The sequence below is a fragment of the Camellia sinensis genome, chromosome 7, assembly GCF_055761805.1.
Source record: "Camellia sinensis isolate YWXY chromosome 7, ASM5576180v1, whole genome shotgun sequence".
NCBI classification, from domain to species: Eukaryota; Viridiplantae; Streptophyta; class Magnoliopsida; order Ericales; family Theaceae; genus Camellia; species Camellia sinensis.
In genome coordinates this window covers 149633941-149646915 of record NC_138967.1, presented here as the reverse complement: position 1 = coordinate 149646915, position 12975 = coordinate 149633941, and the positions used below count along the sequence as shown (strand labels likewise).

General features: G+C 33.3%; 1 protein-coding gene across 3 annotated transcripts; it reads right to left on the bottom strand.

Annotated features, from left to right (window-relative positions):
- Window positions 1-4518: 4518 nt before the first annotated feature.
- LOC114261367 (protein BLISTER-like) lies at window positions 4519-11599 on the bottom strand. Of its 3 annotated transcripts, none has more exons than XR_014336184.1 (7): window positions 10870-11599; window positions 10706-10773; window positions 8817-8873; window positions 8422-8490; window positions 6518-7660; window positions 5267-5392; window positions 4519-5055 (listed from the first exon to the last, which is right to left on the bottom strand). XR_014336184.1 is itself a non-coding variant. In XM_082879546.1 (5 exons), exons 1-3 carry the CDS (start codon window positions 8932-8934, stop codon window positions 7658-7660), a joined length of 312 nt encoding a protein of 103 aa, XP_082735672.1. In that variant the 5' UTR covers window positions 8935-10699; the 3' UTR covers window positions 4594-5055; window positions 5267-5392; window positions 6518-7657. The 3 variants fall into 3 exon arrangements, 1 of the variants encoding a protein (XP_082735672.1); XR_014336183.1 differs by having other exon boundaries at window positions 4519-4853; window positions 4964-5055; window positions 6518-8490; window positions 8695-8873; window positions 10870-10959; XM_082879546.1 differs by lacking the exons at window positions 10706-10773; window positions 10870-11599 and having other exon boundaries at window positions 4594-5055; window positions 8695-10699.
- Between the last annotated feature and the right edge of the window lie 1376 nt (window positions 11600-12975).

Sequence of the window (12975 nt, the reverse complement as noted above, 5' to 3'; positions counted from 1 at the left end):
AGTATCTCCTTATACTCGTCTTGATTTTTATGCCTACATCAAGATATAAGTAATCATTAAAAGTAAAGCTTACCCTTACATCCCTGCATACAAGACATGTTGCAGATATCACTCTCACCAAAAGAATGGATAGGGAATTTTAATCCCTTGGTGATTTCTGGCGAGCCACACATAACTTTGTTGTCCCTTTGAACTTAGTTCTTGGGATCTCCAGTCATATAAGTAGGGTTATTATTATGATGACTCTTATGTAATAGGCTTTAATCTCATCCCTTTCGATGAACTATACACTTGCTCTTTTGTCAAACCTTTTGTTAATAGATCCACAATATTCTCTTTAGATTTTATATAATCTATTGAGATTATTCCATTCGAGAGAAATTGCCTTATGGTATTATGTCGACGAGGAATGTGTCGTGACTTACCATTATAAATATGATTATGTACCCTGCCTATTGCAGATTGACTATCACAATGAATGCAAATAACTGGCACAGGTTTTGGCCACATTGGAATATCTTCTAAGAAGTGACGAAGCCATTCTACTTCTTCTCCTGCTTTGTCTAAAGCAATGAACTCGAATTCCATTGTGGATCGTGTAATGCATGTTTGTTTCGTGGATTTCCAAAAAACAGCAGCGCCTCCCAGAGTAAAGACATATCCACTAGTGGATTTGGAATCTTTAATATCCAATATCCAATTGGCATCACAATAACCTTCGAGTACTGCTGGATATCGAGTAAAGCTCAAACCATGATCACGGGTAAATCTTAGATATCTAAGAACCCGAATGATCGTTTTCCAATGGTCTTCTCCGGAATTACTAGCGTACCTACTCAATTTACTAACAGCATAAGTTATATCAGGACGAGTACAATTTATTAGGTACATTAGGCTTCTAATAATTTGGGAGTATTTTAGCTGAGACACCGCATCACCTTTATTTTTCGATAAATAAAGACTGATGTCTACAGGTGTTCTAGCTAAATTCATATCATCCTTGATAAATTTACCAAGAATTTTCTCAATATAATGTGATTGAGATAATGCATATCCGTTAGATTTTTAGTAATTTTCATTCCTAATATAACATCTGCGACCCCCATATCTTTCATATCAAATCTTTTATTAAGCATTTGCTTAGTTGATTTGATCATATTTGGACTGCTTCCAATGATAAGCATGTCATCCACATAAAGACAAACTATGACATAACCTTTGTCAATGTTTTTAACATAGATGCACTTGTCACGTTCGTTTATCTTAAATCCATTAGTAAGCATAGCATGATCAAATTTTTCATGCCATTGCTTAGGTGCTTGTTTTATTCCATACAGAGATTTTACAAGGCGATAAACTTTCTTTTCTTGCCCCGGTACTACAAACCCTTCAGGTTACTCCATATAAATCTCTTCATTTAGATCACCATTTAAGAAAATTGTCTTAACATCTATTTGATGTATTTCTAAATTAAACAATGCTGCTATAGCAATAAGCATGCAAATGGATGTTATTCTTATCACAGGGGAATAAGTGTCAAAATAGTCCAAACCTTTCTTCTATCTGTAACCTTTTACAACAAGTCTCGCTTTATACTTGTCTATTGAACCATCTACTTTCATTTTTCTCTTGAATATCCACTTATATCCAAGAGGTTTAGAACCAGGTGGAAGATCCACCAATTCTCAAGTATGATTTTGCATAATGGATTCAATTTCATTATTAACAGCCTCTTTCCACAAAAGTACTTCAGGACCTATCATTGCTTCCTTAAAGCTTTGAGGTTCATTTTATAACAAGTATGTCAGAAAATCTGGACCAAAGGATTTTGATATTCTTGCTGTCTTACTTCGTTTTGGTTCATCATCAGTTAAATCCTGTTGGTCGAGACCATTACTAGTCTCTTGTGATTGATTGTCATTAGTCTCTTGACTTTGTGTACAATCATAAGTTCTTTTTTGTGAACTTAATTCATGTCCTTTCTTGTAAGGATAGACATGTTCAAAAAATACAGCATTCCTTGACTCTATAATAGTGTTCATATTTATATCAGGTATTTTTTTATTTATAAGTCAAAAACCGATATGCACTACTATTCTGAGCATAACCAATAAACACACAATCCACTATTTTTGGTCCAATCTTAGTCTTTTTAGAAACAGGAACTTCAACTTTTGCCAAACACCCCCACACTTTTAAATATTTGTAGGAAGGTGGTCGACCTTTCCATAATTCGTAAGGAGTGCTATTGGTTTTCTTGTAGGGTATTCTGTTAAGAATATAAGTAGCAGACAATATTGCTTCCCCCACAAGTTTTGCGGTAAGCCTGAACTTAGTAACATGGCATTTATCATTTCTTTAAGGGTTCTATTCTTCCTTTCAGCAATTCCATTTTGTTGTGGAGAATAGAGGGCTGTAGTTTAGTGAATAATGCCATGTTGTGCACAAAATTTATTTAATAGTGCATCATATTCACCACCCCTATCACTTCTAACTATTTTAATGGTTTTTTCAAGTTGATTTTCAACTTCTGTTTTGTAGAGTTTAAATATTTTTAAAGCTTCACTTTGCTTCTAAGTAAGTATACATAACAATATCTTGTGCAATCATTGATAAATGTTATGAAATACTTTTTGCCTCCTCTAGTTTGAACAAATTTAAGATCACATACATCAGTATGAATTAATTCTAAAGGTTCAGTTTTTCTTTCAATCGATTTAAATAGAGTCTTAGTTAGTTTTGCTTCTACACATATTTCACATTTGTGATTAGGATCAATTTCAAGCTTTGGTATATAATTCAAACTAATTAATCTACGCAAAGCATCAAAATTCACATGTCCTAATCTACCATGCCATAAATTCGACCCAAGAATATAATCAAAATATGTGTTATTCTTATTAATAGCAATTTTTGGTACAATCGTCATTACATTCAATTTGAAGAGACCATCACTCATGTATCCCTTACCAACATACATACCACTCTTTGTTAATACAAATTTATCAGACTCAAAGACAAGCCTAAATCCATTTTTACTTGACAAAAAACCAAAAACCAAATTCTTCCGGATGTCAGGTACATGCAGTACGCTGTTTAGGGTAAGTTGTTTCCCTGATGTCATCTTCAAGATCAGCTTTCCTTGTCCAACCACAGTAGAAGTAGAAGAATTTTCCATGAAAAGTTGTTCACCATTTGCAGCCTCATTGTAGGTAGTGAACATCTTCTTGTCCGCACAAATGTGACGAGTTGCTCCAGTGTCAACCCACCATTCCTTGGGATTTCCAACCAAATTAGCCTCAGACACCACAACAGAGAGATTGATGTCATTTACCCCGTCAGAGATGTAATCTAATTCTGTCACATTGGCTTGATTGGTGGTCTTCTTGCTTGTACTTCCGCGATCCTTCTTAGGGCGGCAGCAGTCAGAAGTTCGATGTCCAGTCTTGTCATAGTTATAGCATTTTCCTTTGAACTTTTTGCTGCCATTGTTGTCGCCTTGTTTAGGACCATCTCCAGTAAACTTCCTCTTTTTGTTATGTGGTTTGTGAACTTGTTCAACCACATTAGCCTTGGACTCTATGGGATTTTTCCCATTCCTCTTTTCAGCCTTTCGGTTATCTCCCTCAATTCTCAATCTTACAATCAATTCATCCATGGTCATTTCCATGCGTTTACGTTTTAAATAATTTTTGAAATCTTTCCAAGCCGATGGTAACTTTTCCACTAAAACAGCAACTTGGAAAGACTTGTTAAGAGACATACCTTCAGAATGAATATCATGCAAAATTATCTGAAAATTTTGAACTTGAGAAATTACCGTTTGGGAGTCTACCATAACGAAATCTAGAAATTTACCGACAACATGTGTCGGCATCCTCTGTCTTGTAGTTTTTCTCCAAAGAATCCCACAATTCTGTTGCTGACTTCAGAGGGCTGTAAACATTATACAACATGTTGTCAAGGCCATTGAGAATGTAGTTTCTGTACAGGAAATCAGAATGCTTCCAAGTATCTATAGCGGTAACAATTTGCTGATCACTTTCATCATCTCGCAGTACTGGAGCCTCTTCAGGGAGAAACCGGACCAAGTTTAGAGTTGTAAGATAAAACAGCATTTTCTGCTGCCATCTCTTAAACTCACACTGCAAGAAATTTGACTTTTAGCGGCGTTTCAAAAACGCCGCTATAGGCTTGAAAAACGCCACGATAGAATTTTGCGACGTTTAATATTTTCGTCGAAGATACGGCCGTCGCAATAGCTTAGCAGCGTTTCAAAAGCGTCGCTAAAAGATATGACGGCGTTTTCTAAAACGTCGCAAAAACTTTAACAGCCACTTCCTTTTCCGTTAATGATGTAATGGTGACATCATTCAGCGACGTTTTTTAAAAAAACGCCATCTATTTTCATTTTTAATCCTTGCCACTGATGCGATGTCATGATGACATCATTTAGTGGGATTTTTTTTCAAAAAGAAGTCTTTTTTATTTTTTTAATTTTTTAAGAACACAGCCCAATTAATTGAGAATTTCACTAGGAATAGAAATTGAAAATTAACCGAGAATTTATATAAATTTAACTAGGAACAGAGATTGAGAATTAACTAATAATTAATATAAAAGAACATAGATTGGCTCAAATTTGAATTACAATGCCAAATTAAAGATCATAAAAATTCTAGTTCATCTCCTTGGAGATTTAACCCTACAACTTTCCAAATCTCAATCATATACTGTCAAACAGTTTGAATTTTCTTCAAATCAGCCCCCCATGGTTGCCATGTTGTTTAGTGCAAACCTAAGGTCAGAATCTCCATTTTCTCCATGAGAATACTGATCAAGTCTGCTTGTACCTACACCACATACAACCTTTATAAAATTAAACAAGGAAGAAATTGGTTACCAATAGGAACCATCTGAAATGAACAAGCAACACGCTTGAAATCCTCCAAGAAATACCCACAAGGCAACTTCCCCGTAGCATCTATATCACCCTTGATATATTCCGTTCTCAAAAATAGCGCACCACTTGCATTCATTAGAATTTTACATTATCTGCATCCTTACATAAAACAAGATGCTTGAATGCAATTCACATAAGAGAAATAGAATTTTATTCAAAACGGAAAATCAAAGGCAAAAGTTTGTCAATTATTACAAACATCCAGTAATTTTCCATGCAGGAAAACTGCCTAATAGATGACATAATTTCAGCAATCAGCAATCAGCTATAATGCCAAAATAGTAATAAATCAGATCCACAGACCTGTAATTTTGTCAAGTGAGACCGAAGGGTACTTAAGAATACATCACGATTCTACATCAGATCTTCAGCAACATTACCATCATTTGCAGATGTCAACTCCTTTTCAATTATTTGTGGATGTCCATTCTGTAAGTTTCCAAGTAGCATGATAAATATTCAAAAGATTACTTGACAATTTGGGAGAAAGCAATGTTCAGAAACAAAATGATTTTGCAAGTTCCTGGTTGATTTCCCTATTTACCTATTTGAATAACTGTCCAAAAAAACCTAGTTTACATATAGATACGACACACTTCTCTTTTATGAGAAGTAAGAAGAAAAAGGAAAGAAAATAAAAGAAGATAAATACAGTAAAAAAATGTGCACAGTGAAAAAAAAATGAATATTAGCAAGAAACAACAAACTTTTCAAGATTATTTACATAGGCTTAGCACTGAAATGTAAGAATTGATCAACCATCATCTAAGGTGAATTCAAATGTCAATTTTCTCTCTGCACTACAAATATGAACATGATGGGAAAAGAAAACCATCCATCAAAGACAAACTTGAAAACAAAAAGGACAGACAAAAAAAGATAATGCATTCTGAAGCCACTTTGTGAAATCCTAGTGCTGATTCAATAGTGTCAACTCTATAATGGCTTCTATAAAAGACAAAGCCATTTAACCAAGCAAAATATCTTCTGATGTAATGTTGGCAACAGGGAAAGTCTTTTGACAGGGTAACAATACACAAACATAATTTACATGTATTCATTTATTTGAAATTAAAAAGCCTGTCACTAGGAATCATACATAGCACACAGGAGGCCGAAAGTTTAACGAGGGTCTATATCAATTATCATATTCCACTAAATATAAGCATAGTTCACTTGGCTATACACAAATTACCCAACCCCTGTACATAAGAGATAAATAAAAGCGACTGGTTCTATATTCGGTGGTTCAAACAATCACAAAGAGTGAATCAACACAAGGAACTGATTCGGCCTGATAAAATTCCATCCAGTTAAGGTCTCCATGATCCCAAGAAGTAAATTCATGTTTACACAAAGCGTCAATTTTTTTTTTTTTTATAGTCAAACAGAACAACACTTAAAACAATTCATTTATAAGTCATAATCAGATAACTGATAATTAAATAAATAGTTTGTCCAGCCTGTAGAAAAAAGCATTTATAATGCAAATGCATTCACTAGCTCTAGCAAATATGACCAGTCTTGCAAAATCATTGATATGTCGAGCAATACCTGTCCTCCAGGCATTAAACTGTCGACAATAGACTCCACTAAAGGCTTTTGCAAAACCCTTCTTTTATGATATTTTTTCTTGAAATGAGGGTCTGGACACTGCCAAAATAACATACCAACAATTATAAGTTTTAATTTAAACAACAACCATACAATCTAACCATTAAAGAAAATCCTTCCTACATGAAAATGTGAAAAGCATTTCTCATAGAATGTTCCAGTACAAGAAGGGGACTCACCGGGATGGAAACTAACATCAAGGGTCTTGGGTATGACTATAAATGAATTGTTTATACCATGCAATTATACATTAACTCAATCACATAAGAAATCTGCCACTACTTGGAATTTTTTATGTCATTAGTGCAATTCAAGAAACAAGTTTGCATACTTCTCAGTCCATAAATTAAATCTAACCTCAGAAAATGAGGATTAACAATAATTTGAGCATGAATTAGATGCTGGTCATCACATGTAATAATATAGACATCAAAAATATATTTTCTCAGCTGCAACACAAGAAAATAATCATTTGTATCTGTATACATTAATTATATGGTTTAACATTATCGAGAGAATTTAAGCCAACTCCTGAACTGACGAGAAGGTTGTTCTTAATTTCCTCTCCTCAAAGATGTCATTGTATTATATGGTTTAACATGACAAGCGATAGTAAAGGTTAGGTTAGTTACAACATCCATTGGCAAGATCATTGTTAGGTACACCCCAAGATATCATCCTCCCTTTAAATATCTACTACTGTTTGTACTCTTCTTTTGCCATTACTTCCCCATTTTGCAGACCCTAGGAGCATGCCATTGATCCGAATCAAACGAACTCTTCATATAACAATTGATTTAAAAAGATGAAGCAATAAAAGCAAGCTTGGCTCAGAAGCTCTCACAGAATATATGAAGGATTTAAAAATTTAGAGAAAGTAAATTGATAATTGTTAGTGGACAGGAAGGTCAAAGATTTAATATTCAAGACATACAAATTTATACTCTTTTTGGCAGAAAGGCAGGCCAACTTCAGGAGGTTGTGGTCATTTAGTTTATGAGTTGTCAGCTTGTCTCCAAGGTGTTCAGAATTTGCAAGTGTATGCCGATTGGCACCAATATTGACATCTAAGATTTCATTTCACTGCATCACATTGATTAATCAAATGCACAGAAATCTCCAGCTTAAAATCTTACTGTATGTTAACCCCAAAAATAATGAAATCACAAATTTCAACAATGTATTTCATAACTATAAATTACATTAAGTGAAATGTTACACCATGTCTTTTGATTCTAAATATGATGTAGAACATGCAGTGTCAGTTAGTTTAGGCATCCAGTCAAAGTTGCAAATTTGGGCCAGAACCACCCATGTTCGATCTGAAACAGCCCAACAACAAAAATTCACTACTTCACCGTGACCTAAGCCACCAAAGTCTCTCATTTTGGCTTCCAAATTCACATTTGTTCCCCTTTCTAGAAAGTTTTAATTTAGTTATGACTTAATTTAGGAGGTTTCATTTTTTTTTTTTTTTTGACAATTTTCTTATACTTTATAGTATCTCAGTTTGAATCTAATAGAAATTTGCAATTGTTGGTGCTTTTGTTCATTATTCTATGTCTTGTTAGGAATAGGATTATTATTTTATATCAAGGGTTGTAAACCTACACTGAAGTATCTCAGTTTTAATAATATTGGTCTTTCAGTGAGGCTTATTTAATGGTGGATCCCGGTCCTCAGAATAATATGCAATAAGGTGTTCCTACAATCAACATAAAACAAACACCCACAGACTATTAACATTTCAATGCTACCATCCTTCACCCAAATCGGTTCTAACATTTCAATACTGCCACAGTTGAACCAGAGACACTCCGTTTATATATTAAGACCAACATTACCCTCAGCGTGGAACTTTCAGATGATTCAGCAAGCAATGCTTGCATCAACTCTTCCTTCTCCAATGCTAACTGCAAACACAAAGTCCAGAACTCGGTAATTCTAAAAGTATACTCAATAATATTACTTCAATTATTTCATCAGGAAATTAAAAATATCAAATATGAAAAAGGAAAAAATAGAGATATCAGAACCTTACAAAAATGAAATAAAAAAGGTTCATCCTGCAATAAACAAGTGAACTGAAATCTATATAAAGATGGAGCACAAGCTACCTCGGAAATTAATGTGTTAATGTTTTGAATCGTTTTCATTTGATCAACTGGAATATTTAAAGATGAAACTTCAAGATTGAACTGTCTATTTTCAGGGAGCAACGAGGAACTGGAGGCTTTACTTCTGAGAAAAGGTGCAGTACTGTGCATTTCCTGGTTTGAGGTGTCCGATGTAGCATCTGCATCATCCTCATGGACCAAATTAACAATAAACACAACCAAAAGAGTGATCAAATTCATAGAATGAAAATGACTGTTAAAGCACGATCAATATCCAATAATCACTAGTAATGATACAAATCCATCCATGGCTCACATGGGAGGCAGAGCATGTACACTCAAGGGTATTCAATAGAATACCCTGATTTTTTTTTTTTTTTTTTTTTTTTTTTTTTTTTTTGAGGTTTCATATATGTTTATCAGTAATGAATCAAGATTTTGAATACCCAATTCTTAGATCTTGAACACCTAATTTGTTGATTTCAATTTTTGCACACCCAACTCACATTCCACTTGAGTAATATTCAAGATCAAAAAACAATCCTCAAACAAAAAAGAAAAAGCCTAATACTATAGAAACCAAACATAAACTTGAACACAAAAAATGTATGAATGGAAAAGATTTTTCAAAAGTGCACCAATCAATCTTGTAAAATCTCATCCATTCATACATTTTGTGTTCAGTTCTATGTTTGATATCTGTGTTCCTATTTATTTTTCAAATAAAATAAAGGTACCAAACAAATAGCTCTCTTAGTAAATGTAGCTTATGTCAAATTAGGACATAAAATTTGTAAAGAATTGATTGCGTAACGAAATGGGATATTAATGAAAAAATGATTGTTTAGTTACTTACATTGAAAATAATTTATTCAATAGTATTTTGCTTGTGATTTGAGAAGTTCAAATTGGAAGATTTATTAGTAGTGGGAAATAACCACTGATAAGTGTATTCTTTTTATACAAATTCTAATTTAAGTTCAAGTTTTTGAATACCCTAACCAAATTTTCTGGAGCCACCACAGATGGCTCATCTGTCCGTAATTGAATCTTATACTTAAAGAACTTAAAGAATAAAATAGTCCATTAACATCTAGCATGAAAGATATATAATCACAATGCCAACTGCAATCATCAAAAAATAATTCTTGGTTTCGAAACTATGCTGTAAGAGCATTGAAACAATCCTTGGTTTACAAACTCGCTTTGACACATGCGATTCTCTTGGCAGCAACATAAAAGTAGGTTCCACTTAAGCCTTAAGCTTCAATTATGCCACAATCTAATAAAATTTATACACCAACACTATGTATATATAAGGCTAACGAATAAAAATAAATAGATATACTCAAAATAACTCATGAGCAGATTTATACTCCTAAATAACTCAAACTCCCAATTATTGCTGCCTTATCGATCTTCATCAATTCTCCCCACTAAGAAGAACTCCCATATGGAGTATGAAGAGAAAGATAGCACTCAAATTATTCAGAATTAAAGTATCAAAGATTGTCCTTAACAATCGGAGTGGCAACAGTGATGAAGCCAGAGCATATTATTCATATATTTCAAATCAATGATGAACCCAACACCATTCCAATTAGAAAAACTTCAATCACTTCCGATTCCTTTGAAACCAAAAATAAAAAAATAAACTAAAATAAAATAAACTTGAATAATAATTTGAAATTTTTTTTTAAAAAAAAAAAACGCCACTCAGAACACCCGAAACTCTTTGACATAAATTTACACCAAATTGAATTTTACTCCAATATTTACCAAATCAAGAAATTCTCAAATCTATATTCAAAATTAAATTCTAAACTAAGGTCTCAAATTTTCCACTCTGCCATTAGTTTTTGCAATACAGATTCAAATAGCTCCCTTTTTTTTATGATTGAAAATAAAGAGCAAATCCCAAGTAATATTGCAATTCTAACAGCATATATATATAACTGTATACACAAAGAAGAGAGAGAGAGAGAGAGAGAGAGATCTAATAAAAACTTACAGATTTGAGAAGCCAAATCTCAAACAGGTTTCATGTAGATTAATCGACCAATTGATGAACGATGAGATCTAATAAAAACAGAAAATCAGAAGTGAGAAGCCAGATTTGAGTCAGAATGTAAAAAATCTATTAAAAATAAAAAACCTAAACAAATTGAAACTCACAAAATCGAAAGAGACAACTGCAAATTTGGAGAATCAACCTTCGGATCTTCAAGAATCAACCTTCGAATCTGATGAAGAGATGAGTACAGAGAGTGAGAGAGAGAATTCAAGCAAGAGCGAGAGTGAGACTGCGACAAAGAGAATTCGATTGAGAGCGAGAGTGAGAGAAACTGCAAATCTGGAGAATCAACTTTCGAATCTTCAAGAATCAACCTTCAAATCTTTAACAAACTTCATAGATCTGATGAAAAGATGAGTACAGAGAGTGAGAGTGAGACTGAGAGAGAGAGAATTCGAGCAAGAGCGACAGTGAGACTAAGACAGATAGAATGAGAGCGAGAGTGAGAGACAACTGCAAATCTGGAGAATCAACCTTCGAATCTTCAAGAATCAACCTTCGAATCTTCGACAAACGTCATAGATCTGATGAAGAGATGAGTACAGAGAGTGAGAATGAGACCGAGAGTGAGAGAGAATTTGAGCGAGAGCGAAAGTGAGACTGAGATTGAGAGAGACTTTGAGCGAGGGTGAGAGTGAGAATGAATTCGAGCAAGAGTGAGAGGGAGGGAGAGAGTGAGATAGGATATGTAACGGCGTCAGATATGCACCACAACAGCACTGTTTTGAAATTTAATTAACACAACACTGTAGTTTTTAATTTTTATTTGATCAATGATGGCGTTTTAATAAAAATGCCATAAAAAAAACGTTGCCATAGCTTGTTTTTGTTGTAGTGTCAGTACCATTAAATTTTTCCAGTTTTTCTCCATGATTTATTGGAAATTGAACATGGTTCTGGATAGGGACCGGAGTTGGTGTAACAATTGGAGTACCACTTCCAATTGCAGTTTCAGTTGCAGTAGCCATAATATCTGATTACAAAAATTAGAAAAAACCAAAACACAAATTAATTTTCTAGTTACTAAAACTAGAAAATAAATTATAAATACAAAATAATTTTATTTTCCTTATTACTAAAACTAGAAAAATAAAATACCACAATAATTTTCTATAACACAAATTAATATTCTGTAATTGTTAATGACACCAGTATATTACTACTAGTTGTCAAAGAAAATAGACAATATATTACTACTATCTATCAAACAGTATGTTACTACTATTTGTTTTCCAACCAGAATATCACTTTTGTGAAAACACAGAAAATTAAATACAATGAAGACACCAAAAATTAATCTGTCTTAAGATTGTTAGACAATCTTCACTGTATTTAAATAAATAAATTATGTTTGTGTACTAAACTACAAACAGAATAGAAAAGAAAAATAGGAAAGGAGAGAGAATGTTTGATTACAAAAATCAAACTAGAAATAAAATAAAATAAATAAATAAAAGATTTTTATTTTGTTACAAAAACAAAATCAAAATTTGATTTAAATAAATAATAAACTAGAAAATAAATTAACAACTTACTTAATTAATTTCTTGAACAATATTCTAATCAAGTCCAGTGTTAGACATTGTGTCCTTAAGACAAATTCGTCCTCTCCACGGTGCTTTCAGATATGTGGACGTCTATCTTCCAGGATAAAATGATCAATCAACGAATAAATGCAGTACTACAATTTATTCGCACAACGAACATACTAAGTGTTTACACTCTTTCTCACAAGGAAAATAATGCATCAAAAATATAGAGAAGGCAGACAATATTTTGGACGAAATTAGAGTGCAAAACCAAGTGAGTGACTTGTCTATATAGTGTAAAGGTGACTCTTCATTTTGAATTAAATAGGTAATAAACCTGTTTGAACAGGTAGCAGACCTGTTTGGTTTAAATGGCACTATTTGGGTTTTAATTCAAACAGATATGAATCTGTTTGGGTTCGAATTTTGAACAAAACATGTTCTGGGTTTGTAACAGATTCGGATCTGTTGGATAGAGGTGCAAACTGTTTTGAAATTTCAAAAATTGAAATTAACCTGGACAAAAATTCAGAATTAATTTCGAATTCTTGGAAAGATTTTATTTCAAAAAATAAAATTAAATACAAATGTTTTGGGCCCAAAAAGATTATTATTGGGTTGGACAAGCCCAACTCAACCATATACCACACACCTGTGCTCAAGCCCAGCCCGGACGGT